Genomic DNA, 24,114 nt, shown 5'->3' on the forward strand with positions numbered 1-24,114 from the left:
ATGTGAAATGGAAATTGTGGCTCATTGTTTCTCTGAGGAGCTTCTGTCCACTAAAAATAAGTCACTCCATCAGGATTTGGCTGATAAACTTTAGGTCCTCAAAGTGAAGGCAGCATAAGGCAAGATTTAGTCTCTAACGAGTAACTTCTGAGTCAGGGTAGAGAAAGGCAACTCATGACTTTTATCCACCGCCACTCTGTAAGTTGAGTTAATGTTCATTGAAATCACACCACTTGAAATACAAATGCTTTTCTAACCTCAGTATTGGCATCAGGTCCACATCAGAATAAGCTTCTAAGCTAAAAGCATCATAGGCGAAACATGAAACTAGCTTGTCTAAAGCTCCAATTAAAATTTCATTGTATGAGTAATGAAGACGTTTCAGGTATTTTCAGAAGTATGGGGACTGTCAGTTAAAGTAAGACTGAGTTTTGTCTTCAGCATATATTGTTGCCTTACTTAGAACAGTACCTCAGCAATTCCTGCCAAAACCACCCCCTTACCCCCACCTTAATTTCTCCTACTGACACCGCCACACCTTCTCATTGATTCCCACCTAAACCCCCTCTGCAGACACTTCTTCATTGCTTCAGCTCCTTCTGTCCCCTCCGAGGGCACCTTAGTACCTGCTGTCAAATCCTGCCACTGTCCCCCTCAGGTACCCAATTGTTTCCCAGACAAACTCCCCCACTGACCCCTTTGAGGATTCTCTGTGCTTCCCCAAAAATCTCCCTGCTGTTTCCTCAACTATCTCTGCGTTTCCCCCCAGAACCCTGCTTCTGCCTCTTTTGAGCTGCGTCACCACTCGGTCTGCCTACGTGACAACAATTGGAAATGAAGAAGCGAATAGTTGAATCAATTTATAATTTAACACTGTAATATATAAAATCTAGAACATTGTTTCCAGAGAAAGGTCACCATATATCCTTTCGCCAATCTTTTTTTTTTTTTTTGCCGACTATAGAAATACGTCTTGAAAAAAATCTATTTCAGACCTAATTATGTGAAAAAGTATTTTTCTACTAGATGGTGAAGTCCATCTAAAAGGGTTTGTTTGTTTGTTTGTTTTCCACTATACAGGCCTCCTTCTTTTGTCCTGACTTCTTGCCCTGCTTTGGCACTCGCTGAGCCCAGCAGGCACTAACTCAGCTCCCTGGACCGGTGGAAACCCTGCAGCCCTGCAGCCAGTGGGGCTCAGAGCTGGCAGTGGGCTGGTGGGACCTGATGCTTAGGAACGTGGTTTAGTGGGTGACATTGGTAGTAGGGTGATGGCTGGACCAGATGATCTCAGAGGTCCTTCCAACCTTAGTGATTCTGTATCTTCTATGATCTCATCACAGGGCCTGCGAGCATCCCTCAGGCAGACAGCACCCATCTGCTAGAAGCAGAGGAAGGAAAGTATTTCCTTATGTTTTTTGTTTCCCATTTTTTCCACAAATATTAGTCAACTTCCCTGTTAAGATACGCAAGCTGAATCTTTTTTTTTTCTTTTTTGAACAATTAAAGCAAAAAAAACCAGTGATTCCTAAAATTGCAATGTTTAACAAGAAAGCTGAGAAAATAACTTGAAGAGAGTCATATCTCTTTAAAAAATTGCAAAGTTAGTTTTAAAAGATATTGAAATGCACAAACTTGTTACTTTTAGATTGCTGCGTGTAAACCCTTTAATGCTGTTTAAATTTCCTGAAATGTACGCTCACACATGTGCTCACACCATATAGGGACGAGTGAGAAAATAAAAAGTTACGTGTCTGAAAAGGAAGCACCCAAAATGTATGCACCATGCACTTTGAGACGTGCTAATAAAGCTGCAGCTACTGCATGATTCAAAATGTGTAGCATGGGGAACTGAGTCACTTTTGTCTATGAGTGTATTTGCCTGCTTTGTTTTTAAAGCACGAGCTGAATGCTGTATTTAATCATTTCAGCTAAGAATTTAGAATAGTGTGCTCAGTAGCTCCTCTGTCTGACCATTTATCGGGTATGTGGCCAAACATGCTGCTGCTCCGTTGTCTGTGCCTGCATCGTGTGCTCGCCAGCAGTGATGATATGAGTAGATATGTATTTGCTGTATGTGGGATTTAATCTTCCAGTTTACTTCAGATTTACTAAGCTTAATCTATAAAACAAATGATTGCTTTAAAGCAAGTCTTAAAAAAGAGGGACATACTCTCATTTATTGATGCTGAATTACTTGGGAATTCCTTAATGGTGTTTTTGTCAGGAAGACTTTGTTCCGGCAAATATTTACATCTATAAAGGAAATTGTACAGTTTCCTCTACAATAACATTGTATGACAATACAACAGCGTTATGTACAATAAAACGACAGGAGAGTGCTATAAGAATGAAGAGGTTTCAGAAAGTAGTTCTGAAACTTCATCATTCAATATAGTCGTTTGGCACTTACATAAACCTTGCTCTCTCCCTTCATCTTCAGTGGTTTGAATGGCAGTGGTTTCCTGTCTACGTGGTCACCAAAATCAATAATATCACGTTTGCAGAACTTGTACTGCAGGGCTTCTGCAATGCTGGTTGTGTACTACATTACGTTTTCCTAAGAAGTTTCAGACAAATTTCAAGCTTCTCAAGAAGTGTGGCTGAGGAGTCTTCTTTTTTTTGGGTAAGGAGTGCTTTTCTTCCTTGAGAGTATTCAGGCACTGGGACAAGCTCCCCAGGGCAGAGGTCACAGCAGTAGCCTGCCAGAGTTCAAGAGTGTTTGGACAACACTCTCAGACACAAGGTCTGGTTTCTGGGTGGTCCTGTGTGGAGCCAGGATTTGGACCCGATGATCCCTGTGGGTCCCCTCCAACCTGGTATAGGCTATAATCATAAGAGTGTTTTGTAAAACTTTTTTTCCTAGTCTGTCTGTTTGAAGGTTTGGTTACCTTATGATTTGAGGCAGTACACTATGAAATACCAATTTCAAATATATATATAATTAAATTTCAGACTCTGAATGGCGGTCACACATGCCTGTACAAGGCAGAAATGTCTCACTTACCGGTATGAGAAAATTGTGCTGGAGGGAACAAATACTATGAATCACTTACAGCATATTTGCAAAGAGTTAATTACTCTTTGTGATATTATGAAACTCTTCTTATTTTATAAGAAAGAAACTGTAGTATAAATCAGACATGTTCAAACCTTTTCAGTGCATTCCCGTTCTAGGACATGGGGTAGAATTCCGAGACATTATAGCGCTTTTCCTACCCCAGTTATTCGTCATGTATCACTGCGATCCCTCCATGCAAAACAAGCAGCCTGTGACTAGCCTATCACCTACAAAATGTGAGCCAGCGGGAAGTTCCTTTGAGTCTGAGTATTTGGCAAGTAAATCAAAAATAAAAATGAGCATAATTATGCAAATCAGAAAGCCAATCTCCAGACAGTATCTCAAGTGGTGAAAGCATCAAGCCAAATACCTAGCAAGTTATTTGCATTTACTGAGCAAGCACATGACACCAGAAAAATCTCTTTATACAGGAATGGGTACAGAGGCAAATTGTTCTCAGAGCTGGTGGCTTTTATTCTTTTCAACAGTTTGGGCACAGAAGGTAGAAAACAAAAACAAAACCCTGGGCCCAAGGTGAAGCTTCGGAGTCTTTGCTGAAGAATATCGCTATGATAAGTTAATTAAGTTTTCCATGTATTAATAATAGGACATCAGAAAGTAAAATTTAGTTGAATACAACTTTAACTCAAAGCTTTACACAGAAAAAGCTGGTAGTTCTCCAAATGCATGAAGTTGCTGTTATGCTTTCAGTATTTCTTTCCGTTCCTTGATGACGGAACATCATGGAAACAGGAATGCTGTAGCAGGGTGAGGAACAGTGCTGCTCCTTTTTGTTCCTTGGTATTTGTTTTCTATTGCACAGCTCTAGAGATGAGGAGAGAAAACTCCTGCCCCAGAACTGGAGGAAGAGGAGCAATAAATTATGGAATAATTGTTATCCGAAAGAAATATTTTTCTTTGACAAGGCAAGACACTGTGAATGCAGTTCTCTCAGTAATTACAGCAATTAAGTATGATCTCAGTGATTATTTCTGCTAGGACCGACAGAGGGCATCCTTTCTCTACGGAATCCTGACAGGAACACGGAACTAATAAAAGCTTTTGAAGAACCTAGTTAATTTTTGAAATTATTCGTCTGTATTTTAATTAAAAGTTTTTGAAGTTTAAAAATGAAACTGTTTAAAAAGCAGATTGTAGTTCACCCACCCAGCTCTTTGAGGCCATTTTAAGGCCTGCTATACAAACTTCTCAGCATAGCCTTTCATTCAGTGTTTTTATGGGTTCAGTAAGGCGTGCTTTATCTCCTCTACAAAGAGTAAATAATCTGCAAGATAATAAGAGCCTACCTCTTTTAAATAATTTCCTTAATTTCAGATAGATTTATTTATTTAGCAAAAGCAAGGTAGGGCGTTTAGCAGTACCTTCTACTTAGAACAGCTTTTTATCACAAACGTGAAGCTACCATTTTCCATATTTTAGATACTATTTCCTCTATCAGTGGGACATCAGAGAAATTCTTTGCATGTGAGCTCAGTTTTGCTGGCTAGTGTAGCTACATATTATAAAAGCATACTGCTCCTTTTTTTTTTTTTTAAATAAGCAACTTCCTTTCCCCTTTGATACTGCTGTCCCACCTCTCAGTCATGTATTTACAAGCTTGAGCATTCAATGGGCACTGCTGCATGTTCAGCACTTTTGAGAAATCGCTTCTTTAGAAGGCTAAAGTCAACTTTAGGAGCTTAACGTTTTGGGAAACTTGCCTATAACCCTCACAACATACTGTTGTTAAGGCAGGTATCTTTCCAGTATATTCAGGCTGTGACCAGTTTAGATTTTTTGCTTCTACTTTGGACAACTAATACTGCTTAAGGACACGTTTTCATAACTTAGTGCAAGAGAACTGTTAGAATCACTCTCAGCTCCATTCCTGTAACAAACAGTTACAGGTTATAGGCTTAGTAAGTGTAATTAGGTGCCCAGAAAGCTACCTAACAAGGAAAGAAACTTTACTGACAGTCACAGCAGAACTGAAGAACATATATAATAAAGTACTGTACCCCACTCAATTCTTTCACAAAGAAATTGGGACAAAATAATCTGTGCATATTGTTCTTTAACTCTGTGATAGCAAAACATTAAATATTTCAGTTTTGTCACCGCAAAACTTAAGTCATTTGTATAAAGGGTGAGTTCAAGATCATGCCTTTTTTTTAGTGTAACTGACTAATTAACTAATTTGGGGGCTTAAATGTGAAGTAACATCTAGGAAACGGGCAGCAATCCAAAATATACTTGAAAAGAACTGGCATTAGCTCTAACTTTGTCCTGTCTGTCAGACTAACGTAAGTGAGTCTGTCCCTGAACCTGGAAACTGGCTGCTGCCTGGAACAAGAAAGAAAAAGCAAGTTTTGGTAATTCAGCTGCCACGGCGTCCAAGATCTCCTGCCTGCCAGAGGTCAGGAGTTTATGCCCGACTGTGGAAATTAGAAAATATCCCTTGGTTGTGAGAGGCATACAATTAACAATGGAGAAAAAAAAAAATCAAGAGGAAATAAAAAATAACCTGACACATCCTGGGTTAGCTGGTAGACCACAGAAATGCAGAACAAATACTAAAATTCAAGCCAGGAATACAATTTCCACTACATCCTTCCTTCTCTTCCCCTGCTTCCCCCTCCCCTCTCGTTGGGTTACGAGAATGGTTCTGTATTTAAGACAACATCCTATTGTGAGTGCTATATGTGCTCTTTTAAACGTGCCACGTATGCCACCGTCTGCCAGTCAATCTGTGGTACAGAAACAAAGCTTTCCTCTTTCCCACCTCCCACTGGTACTCCAAGCTGGTGAATGAATGAAGTGAAAAGTAATAAAATAGCTTGACATTTTAAGACTGCACAAAGTAGGAAAACCTTTATGCAGGTTAAGCTTTAAGAAGCTACAGCTAAGTTGAACTTCTTAATAATAATATCCTATAATCCTCAGTTGTCTTCTTTGTTTCTTTATGTACCACAAATAGCAATCACTATGTCCCAATTTAAAGTAAATGGAGAATAGTTATTCACTAAACGCATATTTAAAATGGTAAAACCAGGTAGAAGAGTCTAAAAGTAATATCCACATATGTAACAGGAAATTATCACTGATTGTGATAATTGAAATACACTTTCTGTTACAATTTTACAAATTTTTTCTACAGCTATATCAAAGTTCTGAAGAAGTCAGCAATGAAAAATGTAGGTTCCTTGCCAGCACACACAGCATCTCACCTATCACAGAATCACAGAACAATCGATGCCGTCAGGGCCCTGTGGAGGCCCCTGCTCCAACCCCTGCTCCAGCAGGGACACCCACAGCAGGGTGCCCAGCACCACGTCCAGGCAGCTTCTGGAGATCTCCGAGGAGGAGACCCCACAGCCTCTCTGACACCCTGTGCCAGGGCTCCTCACCTGCCCAGCACAGAAGTGCTGCCTGGTGCTCACAAAGAACCTCCTGTGCTCCTGTCTGTGCCACTGCCTCTTGTCCTGGCACTGGGCACCACTGAGAAGAGCCTCGCTCTGTCCTCCTACACCCTCCCTTCTGATGTTTTTATACTTTAACAAGGTCTCTCTATGCAACCTTTAGTCATATATAAATATAGACAAATAGATATTTTTTATTTAATTATTATTGATTCCAGTTAACTGGTAACTTCTCATATTGTTTCAGCATGTGCCAAATAGTATGGCACATAGTATGGCACAGAAGGTTCCCTATGAAATGTCCTTTTACTATGCCTAAATGTTCTTCAAAAGGTTGCAGACTGATTCCTATTCTTCTGATTGACAACAAAGACTATTCTGACAGACTACTTTACTAAAAGAGAAAAAAAAAAATGTACCAAAAGCAGCAGTCACTCAGTCAAGTATGATTTGAACAGTATGACATGATCCAAAGATGTCCTGTGTTGAGGCTGACAGGGTCATGAGTGATTTTGGAGATTTAGATTCATTCCAGTTTATTATTATTATTGTTGTTGTTGTTGTTGTTATTATTTCAGGGAGTAGGCATGTTCCCTGACTGACATTCTTTGAAAATAAATTATGTTATTTGATCAAGACACGACTTGTTGGTTCTCTAAATGTTGGACCAAACCCTAAACAAAACAAACAAACAAAAAACCATAACAAAATTCAAAATGTGCCAGAAAATATCAATCATTTTACTCATTTTTCTTAATGGCAGAATCTGTCTCCCTGCCTACAAATTAAATAAAGCAATTTACTGCTGTGGTGTCAGTTAAAGAACAAACAAACAAACAACAACAACAACAACAAAACACAGTTAACAAGTAGATGCTGTTTAGTTCATGCATGATGTAGAAAGTCTGTACAGGTAGAATCATAGAGAGCCTGACTTACAAAATCCGTTATTCATCTGAAGTTTTTGGCTTCTGTATATGTCAGTGAAGAAGGATGCTTTAAGAACTTTATAAAGTCCTCCAATGAAATTCTAGCATAAAGCTGAATTTAGTAATGGGACCACATGAAGAAGATGCAAGTAAAATTAGCTACAGTATTTGAAGTTCCTGGAGAGCATCAGGTCAGCAAATTTACTCATTTTAATTGTTGTTTTTTTGAGTTGTTTTCTTCTTTTTTCATTTTGCTAACTTTGACTGTTTTAGGTAACAGCTGGAGAAAAGAGAGGAAAAAGACACCATCCTTTACGACTTGGTTTTATTTGTCGTTTTTTTTTTTTTTTTTTTTTTTCAGTCTGTGGTCAAACAAATACATCTTTTCTCTGATAATCCAGTATCTCCATGTTCGCATGAATTACTGTTGGTTTTCTAATTCTTTCTTGGAAATTTGTTCTCTGGGAAAAGTCACTAAGAAGGATCTGATTGTTAGATTGCCTGATATTTTGAAATTACTTGGATTGTGTTAATTGCATGAAAAGGATGTTAATCACAGGAGAAAATGCATCAGAAGTTGACTGTTCCTTTTTCAGCATCTTTTAATCCCATTAGACAATTAAGTTTTTAGGAGTGATGCACTTGGCAAGTTGAGTGGTTCTGTCCACTTTGTTCAGAGCAGTCCCAGGAGGTACTAGACAAGGACTTTCAAATGGATTTTCAGTGACACAGCTGAACCTATGCTATGTGATAAATCCTGATGGCCATTTTCCTCCATCTTCTAGAAGAAAATGTTTGATTTATAGTTAAACTGAGGCTGTAAGGAGAAAAAGGAGACACTCTGAGGATCTGTTGATGTCTGCCACCACACCTCCAGTTGGGTCAATTGTAGTATTTTGACAGAAGGCTTTGCAGAGTCAAAGTCTTGGTTAATGTATCATTCTTCACTTACACAAACGCTGTTTTTTCCTGTAGTTATTGTCTGCTGCCTTTGAGAAGCATGGCAGAAGTTCAGTGTTATTTTGACAAAGGGCAGCCACTTCCTCATTTGCCTCATCCTTTTAAACGTGGGACGGGGGGATGCTCAAATTGTTCCCACTGAAATACCGTTGGAAAACATCTGAATAGCTATATCCTTCATGTGAGTTCAGATTCAGGACTTGGCAGCAAGTCACGCTCCTGGCTCCAGGGTGTCTGCTCTTCCTCCTAGACGTCACCTTCACAGTGCCATCGCATTGCCCAGGACCTCTTTCCGTCAGTGATACACACTGCATTTCTATCAACCCCAGGGATTTTCCCTGACATTGGCCTGTATTGCAGAATTGAGCCAGTTGCAGGAAAATCTCTGTCACTCCTTTCAACTCTCTGGAATTATGTGGCACCCGGTCTGGCTCAGATGCAGACAGAGGTTGACAAAATCTAGGGAAAAGCTCTTGAACAGCAAGTGCCTTGCCCCTAAAACTCAGCAATCAGACTGCTTTCTCCATTAATACTTTGGAAAGCTGATGCCAGGTGTCATGTTATGCAAGAAAGAGGGTTCAACGTGCTCTGGGCTATTCTGTCCCAAAAAATCAAACTGGCCACAGGAGTTGCTGCCAAAGGTTCATTACCAAAGCGCTAGAGGAGAGCAGACAAAAGCAGTGAAGCAACAGACTTTTGTCTGCCTTCCTTTCTGCTGGGTTCAACTGATCTTTCGTCTCAGACTTTTTCCAAAAGGGTATTTTAATTGATGTTTATATTGATCTCTAGTGTAGAAGGATATTCATCAACATTTTTGAAAATGATGTGTAGGATTTTTCTTGTTTGCATGCATTCTGGTAACATACTACCGAACTTTGAAAGCTTTCCATATATCTCTACAAATTATTATTTACATCAAAATTTACAAAAGCAGTACTCATTATTCTAACTATATTTGGTCTATTTTCTTTTATTATTAGTCTTACCTGCCGTTAATATCTGATTTATAGTATACATGATAACACATAGAAATCATGCATGTTTTGGCAGATAATGCGCAGATCAATCTTGACGGTGTAATTTGTAGAAAATGTATTCACAAACAAAAAGTATTCCTTAATGGGAATAACATTCACAATTAACAGGCTCTTTTCGCGAATGGGATTTTGAGTCCCACAGAGTGGGAACGGAGTTAGCAGCCGTCTCACAACACTGAGTAGGAATTCTCCAGGATATTTTTGGGTGGTATCTCGGAAGAGGCTTTGTTGGAGTCATGCTGCTGGGTGCTGTCCAAAGTCTGAGATTAAACACTAAGGAGAAAAAAAAACAAAAAACAAAAAAAAAAAAAAAAAAACAGTTGCGGGTCGGCTCACTGCAGGATTCACCCCGACTTGTGCGAAACTCCTGTCCCTGGAGCGTGCGGGAGTGAGCACCGGGGGGGAGCAGTGGCAGCGGAGCCCCCGGGCTGCTCCCCTCCTTGCCTGCGGGCGAAGGCAGCTCTCGGCTCGCATTTCCCCGAGGGAAGGCTTGCTATTCTCTGGCTAGGGGCTCTGCCCTCCCTGACAGGCGCAGGACCCTGCCCATTTCTGCACCCAACGCAGGAAAGCGCCGCTGAAAGCCCCGAGCCCTACCCCGCGGCCCTGAACCCCCGCGGCCGGGCTGAGCACACCGCGACATGGCGGCCCTGACCCCGGCCTCGGGCGGGGCGGAGCTGGGGCGGCTCGGCCCGGCCCGGCCCCGCCGCGGAAGAGGGAAGGAGCGGGGCGGCCGAGGCGGCCGAGGCTGAGGCGGCCGGGCGGCATCATGGCCGGGGACGCGGCGCTCAGGCGGGCGGCGGAGCAGTGGCTGCTGTGGGACAAGGTGAGGGGCGCCGGGGGCCCTGCCAGGCCGGCCCGGGGCGGAGAGGGGGGTCCTGGTCTCCTGGGGGCTCGGGGAGGGAGGCGATGGGCTCCTGGGGGTTCAGGCAACGGGGGTGCTGTCTGTCTGTCTGTCGGTCCCGCTGTGGGGACCCTGCCCCGGTCATAGCAGCCCCCTCTGACACAGCCTCTGCTGCACGCCTTTCTCTGCTTTCTCTCTGAATTTCCTTTCCGCGTTGTTCCTAACCTCTCCTCTTACAGGTCCCTAGACGTAAAACGCTCAAGGGGAGGATGACTTGCCGTGTTGTCTGTCTCAAAGTATTAAAACCTCCGGGTACCTCCATGTTTCCCTTTGCTCAAATGCTGTTTGCAAAAAGGCTTGCCTCGAAAGGACCAGGAAACGCAGAAGGCATCATCGTGCTTGGTGGTAGTGGCAGCCAGCGCTTGGCGACCCTGCCTTCAGTAACGTGACGGCTGAACCTCAACCTCCACGGCGGTCTGGTGCCTTGGCGCTTTCTCTCCCTTTTTCTGCTATCGCTTTAGTACGCAGTTCATCTGTTCCTGGGAAGGTGCTTAAACTCCTTAAAACATCTCTCCGCCTGCAGTTTTAATCTGGGTAGTACTGTACACAGATGTAAAATCATCTGTTTGTTTCTATGTTCTACGGGGGTGTTTTGGAAATGCTTATGTAGCTGCTTGTTGCTGCATTTCCCACTAAGATTCAGGTCTGCATTTGCTATATGTGGTTTGCATTTTTTGTCCCTGTATGTGAAATTTGTTCATTTGGCTGTAGTGGAACATGTTGGCCATTTGTCTCCTTTATATTGCTTTCAATGACTGCCCTTTATTTTTTTTTATCACTGTACAATACTGTATAGGTTTTGTGTAACCTACATATTTGTTTGGTAGGTGGTATTCTGCTTATTCAAGACCATTAATGAAAACATAAATTGCACACACACATATATTAACAAATACTTCCAGGTTCTAAAGGCCATCATTGGAAGTACTTCCAATTTGTTGTGATACTTCATTAAAGATTATTTGACAGCTCTATTCCTTTAATGATGCTGCACTGCCATCCCAGCCCTTCTTTCAGAGTTGTTAGGGTATTAGATCAGGTTCTGTATAAAATTTTTTTTAATTGATTTTAGAGAAAACAGTCTGGTTTTAAAGGCTGCTTTATTTCAGTAAAATAACTTCTTTGACTATTGTTAATTATATTCCAGTTTTCTGCTTAATCAATTCATTTTAATTGGTTATTCCAATTATTTTGTGAAACCCTTGTGAAATTCAGCATCCCTTGAACTATCTTTACCTTTTTGAAGGTTAGCTCTTTGTTAACAGTTGCGTCTTTGATTGCAGTAATATTTGACCAGTATGCAATACCTCATTGCAGATTGCTGAAAAGTAGGAAGGTACTGTCATTAATTTCTCAGGGAGCTCTTACCGTGTTTGCATTGAGCAACAGCCTAATCTGATATAACCCTTGTCCATTTGCTCTGATATTAAAAAAAAAAAAAAAAAAACCACCTCCATGGGAAGGACTGCTTTTGAATTTGAAGGGAGAAGTTAATTTTTAATGATGATAAGCTGACTGTTTCTTGCAAAATAGTAGTTTGCAAGAGCAAACCCTTACGCGTGGAAATGGTCCTGCTGACTTCACTGGAGGTAACAATTACTGTGCGTATTACCAGGCTCTTTTCATCACCGTATTCATTACATAAGTATCATATTTTTCATTCATTCTATTATCAAACATAAAATTACGGATAGAAGGTAGCTTCTCTTTTTATTACAAACAAAACTTGTTTAGTCGGTAGCTGTCCCTCTACTTTAAAACCTTGAGAGGACTTTTTGCACTGAGGAAACATCTCTCGGGCCTTCATTTAGTATAAATAACTCGTGTGTAACAAGGTGATGTTTAAACAAATTGCAGTAATGGGTATTAATTCTGTATTATAACACCTGCTGCTGTAGTCAGACATCAGTATTCTCATAATCTTATCCAGCTTGTTTGAGAATAGAAAAAAGAGAGAACCAAAGAGGAATGAAAAAAAGCAGCACTTCATCCTTCAGATACAATTGGGTCCTTTTATAGAGATTCTTCTGCTTTTAAAAAGTTGGTTTATTTTTGTTTGTTTGTTTGTTTTTCCCCTAACTATATACACTGGCATTATAATGCTCCTAGAGTTCTGCAAGGCTTGAAATAAAATGGGAACAACAGTATGTACAGTCAAAAAGAGGGGAGGAAAAAAAAATTAGATTCTTAGGAGAACATAGCCATAAACAATTATAATAGTAATTCTGGAAAAACCCTGGGTCTATATGAAACAGACTTGGGCTGAAGTTTTACCATTATATTTTTGTAATGCTTCTGATGGGGGGGGGGGGGATAGCCCAAACAACTGAAGTCAAGCAACCAAGCTTTTTCTATCAAGTTATTGGAATTAAGTTGAGTCTCCTACAAGGAGGGTTCAGTTACAGCACTCCTGGGTTGGTAAATTGCTAATTCTTAAACTGGAAGTCAGTAATTCAGGGATACATAATTGCTTTATCGCACCTGGGAAAAACAACTTTTTTCTTTAATGAGTCCAGCTTATTCTGCATTATATAGTTTGCTTAGTTGCAGCAAAGCCTTATTAGCTTTTTGAGTATTTATTTAAACTATCACATTTGCCCTTCAGCAGCAGGTGCAGTGACTGGGGCAGGAGGCATCCACAATCTGTAAGCATAATATGATGTCTAAGAAAAACATGGTTTGTTCATTAGGTGTTCAAACTGTGGTCTCAGTTTGATGCACAGAATACTTACACGCTTTTACGAAAGTTTACTCAGATGACTGCTGTTGTGTGTGTTCTTCAGCACGTTCTGGAGATGCAGGGAAAAAAATCTATTTCTGCCCAGGATGATATGCCTTCATTTGCTCTAAGCATGCCTGGGTTATCCAGGAAATAGTAAAGTCTGTGACTTTCATGAGGTCATTCGGTTGACCAGAAGTCAAAGCTTATGATCATTTGGAAATAATAATCTTTGTACTCCAGTGTAAAGTGTGTGTAATCGTGCCGTGACTAACCTGCGGAGCATGCCGCCTCTTTGCATAATGCCGTTGCCTAGTGGCTGGAGTGTGCCATCTGTCCTCTTGGCTCATCGGTTTTCAGGGAGGCAAACTAATGTTAAACTTGACAAATCCCACGTTACTGAGGTGTTGGAAAATACAAGACTACTAATTCCAGAAACAAAGAGCTGGTAGTAGTTGTATCATGCAAGTAATACACCAAGAAAAGGAGGAAGACTTAGAAAAGAAACTTTTCACTGGTTATAACAAGCCTGATGAGACTGCACATCACTGCTCTGCGCAGTCACTGTATTTAAGAATTCGGCCAAGCTTTCATCTTGAGTGTTACCTTTAATATATTTTCACAAACACTACTCAGAAGTATGTTTTGTGTAAATTGTTACCTCTATCTTCTGACCAGTCTGTTTAGTTTTGTTACTGCTCTTTCTTGTTAGCCAACCTTCAGACAACTGTATGTGTTTTTTGTTGTTTTGTTCGTTTCTAACTCACAGCACTGTGGAAGTAATATTTCTTAGTCATATTTCTTAGTCATGAGCCTATCTATTTTCTGATAGTTTTAGAGTAATTGTGTTCTGATAACAAAAATTCTCTGAACTGCAAAGGTTGGGGTTTGTTTTAAAACAAGAAAAACTTAAGTTTGACATCTTGGAAATCTTTTCACTTTCCTAATTGATATATATGGTGCTGCCAAGGCAGCGTGTTTACTTAAGGAGATAAAGATAAATAAGGAATAGTTGAAATTGTACTGACTTTAAATTCAGAATATGTAGCAAAAGTTCCTGGGTTCCTGAAGTGGTGTGCAGTTTTAATACTGTAGTAATCCAGTAGAGAACATGGGGAAGAATGTCAGTTCTGTTAAGAAGCTTAAGGGTGTTTAAAAACAAACCCCACAAAATTCAGATATTTTAGAAATGCTTTTTATTTGTTTGGTTTTGTTTTTTTTTATCTGCAGAATCCAAAAACTTCTGCAATAGTGAAGCAACTGGTTGCTGAAGAAAATGTGGAAGAACTACAGAAATGCTTTGGCTTGCGGATGGAATTTGGCACAGCAGGGCTCAGGGCTGCCATGGGAGCAGGAATTTCTCACATGAATGACTTGACTATTATCCAGACAACACAGGTATTGTGTTCATCATATTATCTCATTTAGCTGGGTGTATGTAGGAATGGAAGGGCCTCACAACAAGCAAATGGTCGTTCTGTGGAAGTACAAGTTTTTTGTTTGTGTTTTTTTTTTTTACTGTTCTCCCAATTTTCAGAAGTTATTTAAATAATTTTTTAGTGCTGATCGCCAAAAATATGCAGAGTGAAGCTCTTAAGCTGGTAAAATAAGTTATCTTCCAGATTTGATTTGCAATTAAATTCATACACGGCTAGTTAAGCTAAGGATGAGTTAGTCCTGGCATAACAACTGCAAAACAAACCAACAAAAAAGAAGGTAGCCAGCATTCAGCTAAACTTCATGCATGTTGTATGTAAATTTACAGAAGTGCAGTGAATATGTATGCATACATGTAGGTAATAAAGTAGGTTAGTCCTTAAAATTACTGCTGCCTGGACTGATGGTGCCCTAAAGAGGTGTCGTTATTAAGGATGAGATTCAATTCAGAAAGTGAAATGTTGGCCAGTTGTTCACTTCCTCATCTGAGACCTAAAAGAACTAAATCATTTCTCAAAATCTGCAGTTCAGCCTAATTGTGTTAAGTGTTTCTTTCTGGAGTTGGTTCTCATTTTTGGAAAAGTGCTTAAATGCTGTCAAACTTCATTATATTGATTTGAAAGGTTTTGGTACCGGTGTTTATTGGTCCTAGATGAATTGCATTGCAGTGTGGTTCAGTGAGCTGATGTGTGCTTATCTTTTTAAGATATTAACATTTTAGTGGTTGTCTTTATACAATGATATATGAAATATTATGATTATGCTAATGAAGTGGATTTGTTGTTGTCTTCAGGGATTTTGCAGATACCTTGAAAAGAACTTCAGTGACCTGAAAAAGAGAGGAGTTGTGATTGGTTTTGATGCTCGTGCCCATCTTTCAAGTGGAGGTAGTAGCAAAAGGTACTTTTTAATTGCTAACTATTTTGTAGATGTCTTACATGGTTTGTTATGGTCTTATAACTACTTCAACAATATATTCTCTTTCTCTAGAATGAATTAATTTGAGGGCTTTATAGTATTTTTGTTTTCTTAATACCGAAGCAGTTTTTATAGTTGTGTTTTGTCCATTGGGAATAGGGAGTGAAAACATTTGAGTTGCATATAATATTTGGATTTATTTTATCTTTTAATTGGAGTGAGGGGAGAAAAAATTGTGAATTCTAGGAAATTAATTGATGAGAAAAGGAATAAATTTCCACGGCTTCTTTTCTTGTTAACTAGGTTTGCAAGACTTGCTGCTAATACCTTCATCAGCCAGGGAGTTCCAGTTTATCTGTTCTCTGATATAACACCAACTCCTTTTGTGGTAGGTTTTTCTATAACATATTTATATACACACAAATTCTGTGAGATATCAAAAAATAATACGGAAAACTAGACAAACCACTTCTGGCTTTTTAAGCTTAACTGCAGTTTGTTTTATGCTTGTTTATCTAGATTTGGTTTACAACATCCACAGCAGTAGACTGAAGAAGCTTAGTAGAATACCTGTGACAATGGGCCATCTTTGTATTCATTCACGCTTTCAGGCATATTTCCTGTAGAAGACATCTCATAGTTTCTAGTTTAATAGAACGATAGAATATCCCAAGTTGGAAGGGACCCACCAGGATCATTGAGTCCAAATCCTGGCTTCATACAGGACTACCCAAAAATCAGACCATGTGTCTGATAGCACTATCCAAATGCTTCTTGGACTCCGAGAGACTCGGTGCCGTGACCACTGCCCTGGGGAGCCTGTCCCAGTGCCTGACCACCCTCTGGGTGCAGAACCTTTCCCTAACCCCCAGCCTGACCCTCCCCTGTCCCAGCTCCGTGCCGTTCCCTCGGGTCCTGTCGCTGTCCTCAGAGAGCAGAGCTCAGCGCCTGCCCCTCCGCTCCCCTCATGAGGAAGCTGTAGAGCTAGATGCTGGGGGAGTCTGAAGTGTGACTGAAACTAAGAAGTTTGAAACTTCTGAAACTTTGAAGTTTAGTTCGTGATTTTCTTTTTTCTTTTTTAGGATATTGAATCCACGGTAGCTTTCTGAAAATACAGGTTGTTAAGATTGCAGTGACGTTATGCCAGAAGTTACTGAATGTGTCTGCACGTACACAGGTGTAAATTAGGTGTAAATTAGACATCTAGGTGTACGTTACACTAAGGGTCAGTGCTCTAGAATAATAGAGAAAAACTTACTGTTACACTAGATGCAACAGTTTCTCCTCTGATAACAGTTGCTCCAGTGAATGCTGCAAACAGAGCATAGAGGGTTGAAGACTTTGTATATAGCATTCTTGTGTTGATACAAATTCTGGTAGATACAGTGCCAGATTCTTTGTGGAACAGCTTAAAGCAGTGTTGCAAGAACTACAGTTGATCTTATTTGCTATTAAATAGAGAGCCAGGAGTGAATTCGAACTGGACCTTTGGTCACGAATAATGCTTTATTTATGTTATTCACTCCATCTGTTTTGGATTAATTTAGAATAACTCTCTCCTAAACAATTTTCTCCTACACAATGATGGAGTAGTTGCTCAGAGGCCTGCTCTCAACAGAAGGTATGGATGAGAACGCTGCAGTTTTCATTCTCTCTACCGTACACAGTTCTGTCACTACGTCACCAGACTTTACACTCTTACAGACCTGGGGTATCTCAAGTCATTCTGCAGCAGGCAACACATGCATTCAGCTTCCCTCTATCAAAACACTACTTTAGTGAGCCACAAAGTATCTGAAACAGTGCTAAATAGATATAATATATATTAATGGAAAGAAGCACAAGAAGTGGCAAGGACTAAGGTTGTACCACACTAGTGGATCAAGTAGCGCTTAGCTTCTGCTTTAGGGAGTCAGTCTGTAGAAATAATATCCTGACCTTTTTATTTAGCAGTATGGAAGTATTCTCATAAGAATGAGAATAAAACCTTGTATAATATTTTTCATATTCAACTTCAGTTAACCTTTTCTTGTTACAGCCATATACAGTAACCCATCTGAAGCTTTGTGCTGGAATTATGGTTACGGCTTCCCACAATCCAAAACAAGATAATGGTTACAAGGTAAACCTGTATGATCTATTTTCTGGATTTTGGTTGCTTTTTAGTAATTTTTTCCATGTAGAGACACTAATACTATTGTGTATAGTTCCTATCATGTTATCAACCAAACAAATAGGTAGTTTGATTCTTGAGATCTCTGATCTAGACATATGTATTGAGAGCTAGTAGTGAGAGTAATAACACAATATCTTAGCTTTAAAAAGCAGAAAGGTAAGTATAGTTTTGGAACTTTTGGAACACTTTAAATGACCTCTTTTCAAAAAACATTGGTCGTTCCTCCAATTCATGATTTTAAAAAGATGTCTTTACCTTTACAAATACAAATAATAAAATATGTTGAACACAATGAGTTCCTTGTACAAATCATTTTGATCGAATTCCATTAATTTCATATAATGTATTTTTGTTTTGCTAAATTACGCAATTATCAGTGTGCCTTTTTTTTTTAGTATTTCAAGAAACAAATGACAGAAGTCTGTTTTTCACTAAAAAAAACATGGCTGAGTTGCATGTCTGCCAATCACTTAGCTGAACTTGTCATATACTGGCTGTGTTAAGAACACAAAAATGGAGGTTAGGAAATCTTTTTTGTCTTTTTATTAGAAAAAGAAGCTATTAACAGGGAGGATTTCTTGCTGCCTGTTGCTTCAGAACTTCTTGTCCTATTGTTTGAATTGCTTTTTTTTTAATGTTTCATGTATTCTTTTTGATAGCTTTTTCACATCCGTTTGGATATTTTATCAATTACTTTTAAAATTAATTTAATTTTTGTTGATGTTTTTTGTTATTTGAGCTACATGTATACATGACCCAGATGCTGTTAGGTATCTCTCCTTAAATCTGCGGTTTGTAAACCATCAGTAGGAGGAGCTGTGCAAACAACTGCCAAAAATTAAAACATAATTCTGTTTATACATAAAACATAAAGCCTGCTGTTGGATGTGTAGGCAATTAAAAAAAAACAACAGAGGACTAAAGTAATGAACATCTTGAAACTTAATTGAATTTGTGCTTGCTGTTGTGGCAAGGCTGCTGCAGTAGGCAGCTACAAGGGTTTTGTGCCTTTCTCTTTAATGTTTTTCGTGATAAATGCATTTCATTGACACTTATTTTCTCTAAAGAATTCTTTTATATATAACAATTATATCTCAAAATCATGTGGAAAGTACCTGAAATATCATGGGGAATTCAATATCATCAATTCCAAGGCTAGCAGCCAGACTGATATTTGAATCTTCTCAGTAAATGAGCTGAGCCTCGTTTTGTGTTTCATTATCAACTTCAGTATGCTCTGATGAAATATAATAGCTTTTTTTTGTAGAACAAAAATGGGGTTTGAGAGGAAACACTGGGAATATGAACAGAGAAATATTCTGGGTATACTTTAGTTGAATTTACTGTAATATCCTATCAAATACATCTCAGCCAACAGAAAATTGCAAAGCTATCCTACATTATTAATGACCAAAATACTCTCTTACCACATTTATCATTTAGGTTTACTGGGAAAATGGTGCTCAGATCATTTCCCCTCACGACAAAGGAATTTCTCAGGCTATTGAGGAGAATCAAGAGCCATGGCCTCAGGCTTGGGATGATAAACTAATTGACAGCAGCGTGCTACTTCATGACCCTTATGCCACTGTCAATAAGGAATATTTCAAAGACATACAGAAACAGTGCTTTCACAGGTAACTGATGTTAACTCTGCTAAGGTATGGGATTTTCCATCTGGTGTGTCAGCATGGCAGTTTAAATTGATCAAACTCAGGGCAGCCACAATTCTGCTGTGTTTTTCAGTTCTGTCTGTGATCATTCCTGTGATCTTTTGCAGTAGTACTGGCAGTGGCATGGTGACGTAGCAAGCAAGTTAATGAAGTTGTTCTGGCAGAAATCTAACCCAGCAAAAGTTAGTTTCTGATTATATTTTCTCCCTGGACTAGTGTGGCCATGCATCAGCCAAATGCTGCTGGAAGATTGGGACTATTCTGTGCAGCTAGAGGCAAGCTAAGGGTTGGCACTGACTATCCAATTTAGTGTTGTTGAATCACGGCCTTAAAATGAGCAGTTAAGAGAGGAGGTGAACCAGGCTTTTCAGACAGTTTTGACAGAAGATCTTGCTCTATAATTCTAGCCTTGCATGTGCTCCTGGTAACCTTGGAAGCCTTGCACCAGTGTATTGCTGTCACTTGCTCAGCATAAACTTCACCTAACGAAATGAAGTGGATGTTTCTCTTTGTGATTATCAGGTAGAATCAATTTGTGTGTTAGATAAGCAACAGCCTGTTAATCTGCCTACTTGCATCAAAATTTTAACTACCAGTAGTCACCAGTAACTGATGCTAAAAGCTAAGTCAATGCTACTAGAAAGGCAGGCCTAAGTGAGAAATAATGCTGCTTTTTTTTCTGAATAGGAGTTAAATGTCTCAGGAGTTTGAATGCCTTTACGTGTCTCACATTTTTAGCAATGTAATCTATAAAAATGAATGAGCTCAAATGAGACATGCTCTTCTAGGTTTACTGTGTTCACAGTCTTTGGAGATGGCTTAAATGCCAGATTTGGGGAACTAGAGTCTTACTAGTCAGTTGTATTTGTTTTCCACTCACCTCCTTTGAGGTGTATGGAGTGTACTATCTTTCTTATTCCAGTGGTTTCCATGTACCAGAACATTAGATATCTACAATAACTTTCAGAGCTGAAAAATGTGGCTAAACCAATTTTGAAGCCATTACCTTTAAAAAGCAACCTCCTTTAATTTTTCATGTTAACCGTGCTATAGAATAATGAGTCACATCAGTTCCCAAACATAGTGAATTTTCATATAGAATATTCTGCCATATTCAAGTTTAATTTTAATCTGTTTTATTTCAGGAATATCAACAAGGAAACAAACTTGAAATTTGTTCATACTTCCGTGCATGGTGTAGGTCATAAATTTGTGCAGTTGGCCTTCAAGGCATTTGACCTTAGACCTCCTTTTGCTGTTCCGGAGCAGAAGGATCCTGATCCAGAATTTCCCACAGTGAAGTATCCAAATCCTGAAGAAGGCAAAGGTGTTCTGGTAAATATGTATATATTACTTATTAATATTTATAAATATATATATACATTAATAGTTGCAAAGTCTGTCAAGCAACTTGCCTGTCTCCCTTCTGCCAGCAGTCATGGTTATAAATATTGGTTAAAAATCTATTTTATTTCTGTTTTTATATCTTTACGTTTATCAAGGATTCATTTGTATCATTTCATTAAAATTCGTAACTCTCTTTGAACCAGTCAGGTAATAATTAGCTGTAACTTTAAACTGTACTTTGTTCTGCTATCTATCAGAATATGCAGCATCTGCACACAGAGCAAAGTAATACAGTTCCTTTTAAAAATAAATAAATAAAAAGAAAAGGTCTTTACCCCCCAGTTTTGGAAAGCTTCTAGTTTACATCTGAAATACAAAGACTAAATTGTTCTCAAACCACAGTGGCAATCCTGATCATTAGGAGGCTGGAATTTCTGATATGAGTATGATCATTTTATTATTAAAGACCCTGTTGAATATAATTACCTTTCGAATCAGGCTACAAAACTGGAATGATATAGGTGAAGTTAAATATCCTGCTCATGCTCAACTGTTGCCAGGCTTATATCCTGTGAATTGGTTAAATGTAAATGAAGTGGTTGGGGTAGTGCTTTTTTTGTTGTTGTTGTTTTGTTTGTTTGTAGACACACATCATGACTTCGGGTGTTTGAGATTAAATAAACCAGCAAAGTTTATTTAAAGTCTGTAAAGAAAGCAAAAATGTTATTTGGGAGTATTAATGCTTCTCTGATGTTGCTTATTACTGTTTCCAGACATTATCTTTTGCTTTGGCTGAAAAAGATGGGGCAAAAATCATTTTAGCAAATGATCCAGATGCTGACCGACTTGCAGTGGCTGAGAAACAGGAAAGGTATGGTGACAAACAAATGCAAACCATTTGGGACTTAAAGGTCAGACAGATTTGAGGTATTCTGGCTACCTGTGTTGCAGAATAGTCACAGTAGTCTTTTTTCTTTGGACTAAGACACAGAAATATGTAGTATGAATGAACTCATTCTTTTTTACACACGAGAGAGAGATATAAAATCATGGCAACAGTCCTTGGTACCCAAAACATGAAATGGTTTCTTGAAAGGTATCTTCAGTGATTGCATAACTGGTTTCAGGCTCAAATATTTGTCATCCACAAATTCCAAAAGCCCAGGAGAAGGAGACAGTGCAAGTATCCATTTTGCTCATCAGATAACCTGTTTTCATCTGGTACCACCTTCAAAGATGGCAGTGTTTCTTTCACGTTTTTTTTGGTTTGTTTCCATATTTTAGCTGGAATATCCTTGGTTTTGGCCTCAGTTGGCAATTCAGCATTGAGGAAGATACATAAAAAGCTTTAGTTTGTTCTGGTTATGATGGGTTAAAAAAAAATGGAAAACCACTCTTTTTTTTTTTATTTATTTTTTATTTTGTCTAAAAACATAACTACCAGAGACTCGGCGGGGTTCTTAAGTTTGTTGTAATTACCACAATTGAAAGTATGGTGCTTTCATTCAACTGCCTCTTTGCTAGTTGTTTAGCAACCCTTAATTGTCACCTAACTTTTGGTCCTGCATCGTTTCCAAATTCCAGTGCAGCTATTTGTACACTAATCCTATACAAATGTAGGCTTCCATAGTATCTGTATGTCTGCTTTGACACAAACTCCTGCTAGAGCACGTTTTCTCAGCTCTCTTAGGCTAATTGTTACCGTGCATTGCTTAGTGCCTGATGGCATCAGTAAATGCAGGAGACTGAGTCTGCTTCTCTTTCACAACAGGTACTGTTTCTGTAGGTATTCATTTTTGCCAATTTGACAGTTCCTCCGTCCCCTTTCATGATTGGCATTTTTGGGCAATTTTGACATCTGTTTTTTTCTTTTTTTTTTCCCTTCAATTTTTCTTGTTCTAACAATGGGTCAGTTTTAATGTATATATTTTTGAACTATTTGATTTTTTTTTCCAATTTTCCTTAATGACAGATCGATGTATTTGTTACCAAGTAGACGAAAACTACTGATCGTTTGAGAATTGTATTTTCATGTCTGTGCCATTGATTTTTCTAATTTGTATCTACTGGCTTTTTTTTTTTTTAATTTAAAATATGCTGGAAATATCACTTTCATCTTTGGATAAATTCATAAGCTGATACGTATGACTGAGGAAGAATATAATTTCAGAATTCTTTGGGGAAGATTTTTTTTTTTCTTAATGGATACAAAATGTCACGTTACTGTTATTTGGAATTAAAATGTGGTGGGTTTATTTGCTAGTATTCATGTATGGAAGAACCTCTAGATTTTTTCCAGTACTGTCCTTTGAATTCATATACTTTTTTTCTTTTTTTCTCCAGTGGTGAATGGAAGGTGTTTTCTGGAAATGAACTGGGAGCTCTTTTGGGGTGGTGGATCTTCACTTGCTGGAAAAATCAGAATAGGGATGCTTGTGCCATCAAAGATGTCTACATGTTATCTAGTACAGTTTCTTCCAAAATCCTGAGAGCAATTGCACTAAAGGAAGGTTTTCACTTTGAGGTAAGCTGTTACAAGTTTATTCTATATCCTTTTATTTGCTTTCCTACACGGTGTTTTGTGTCCTCTATCTCTGTCAAACATTGCTTTTATTTTTAACGTGTTTTTTTTTCTTCCTCACTGCTGTAGGAAACACTGACAGGTTTTAAGTGGATGGGGAACCGTGCCAAGCAGCTCATGGATCAGGGAAAAGCTGTTCTTTTTGCATTTGAAGAGGCTATAGGTATGAAAGAGAATATTGCGTTCTAGAATCCTGTAAAATAGTGAAAGTGGACTACTGCCAAAAATAGCTGTGTAGCCAAATGGCCTCAACTTAATAGGAGTAATTGATATGATCCGTTTGGCTGATTGATATTACTAGTATGCAGTCCTAATCTCTGTTTAGCACCAGGTATGGTGATGCAGACTAGGTGGATATATTTTCAGTAATGGCTATGTAGACTTGGACCGCAAATTCCCTACAAGCCATTTAAAAACAAACAAAAAAACCAACCACATTTCTTTAAATTTCAAGCTGAGTATGTGTAGCTGACACTTAAGTTTAAACATGAAAGTAAAAACTCCTCCAAACAATACCTGTAAACTGGAAAGACATGGATAAAAGCTATTAGTGTGTGAGACAGGTTGTAAAGATGTAATACAATTTCTTAAGTATCTCAGTGCCTGAAAACCAGAGGAAATGTGACTACCTCATGGATAATTCCCAGTGTTAACATATGCTACTATGTAGGGATACTCACATTTAAGAGAAAGTGCCATACTTGCATTTTTGCTATAGTGTGCATTTCTTTTTATGAGAGTTCCAAAAGTACTCAGGAGCACGTGGCACAGATAAGATACAAATAAGTGCTGAAAATTCATTAAATGCTTTGATTATTGAAATTAATGCTAATTAGAAGGTAAACAATTTTCAAATCCTAGGCTATGCTGAAAAAATTTTTGGTTTAATTCTAAAATGTGTGTAGTATGGCAATATACATTTCTCCTTTGAACAATGTCCCCTCTTACATACCCCTCCT

The 24,114-nt window shown here is 38.8% G+C and overlaps 1 protein-coding gene across 2 annotated transcripts in view; it reads left to right on the top strand.

The window, feature by feature from the left end:
* PGM2 (phosphoglucomutase 2) overlaps positions 1 to 24,114 on the top strand; it is a 42,328-nt gene that overhangs the window by 13,445 nt on the left and 4,769 nt on the right. The window contains exons 1-10 of one of the 2 annotated variants that reach the window (XM_048072975.2): positions 9,811 to 10,226; positions 14,254 to 14,421; positions 15,254 to 15,360; positions 15,682 to 15,766; positions 17,417 to 17,500; positions 18,998 to 19,191; positions 20,373 to 20,562; positions 21,348 to 21,445; positions 22,918 to 23,098; positions 23,225 to 23,318. In XM_048072975.2, coding sequence (XP_047928932.1) covers positions 10,170 to 10,226; positions 14,254 to 14,421; positions 15,254 to 15,360; positions 15,682 to 15,766; positions 17,417 to 17,500; positions 18,998 to 19,191; positions 20,373 to 20,562; positions 21,348 to 21,445; positions 22,918 to 23,098; positions 23,225 to 23,318 — 1,258 coding nt within the window. In that variant the 5' untranslated portion in view covers positions 9,811 to 10,169. Of the gene's footprint in view, positions 1 to 9,810; positions 10,227 to 14,253; positions 14,422 to 15,253; positions 15,361 to 15,681; positions 15,767 to 17,416; positions 17,501 to 18,997; positions 19,192 to 20,372; positions 20,563 to 21,347; positions 21,446 to 22,917; positions 23,099 to 23,224; positions 23,319 to 24,114 lie in introns of those variants that run through there. The other variant, XM_048072976.2, reaches the window with a different exon arrangement.

Source organism: Anser cygnoides, chromosome 4, assembly GCF_040182565.1.
Source record: "Anser cygnoides isolate HZ-2024a breed goose chromosome 4, Taihu_goose_T2T_genome, whole genome shotgun sequence".
Lineage (NCBI taxonomy): Eukaryota > Metazoa > Chordata > Aves > Anseriformes > Anatidae > Anser > Anser cygnoides.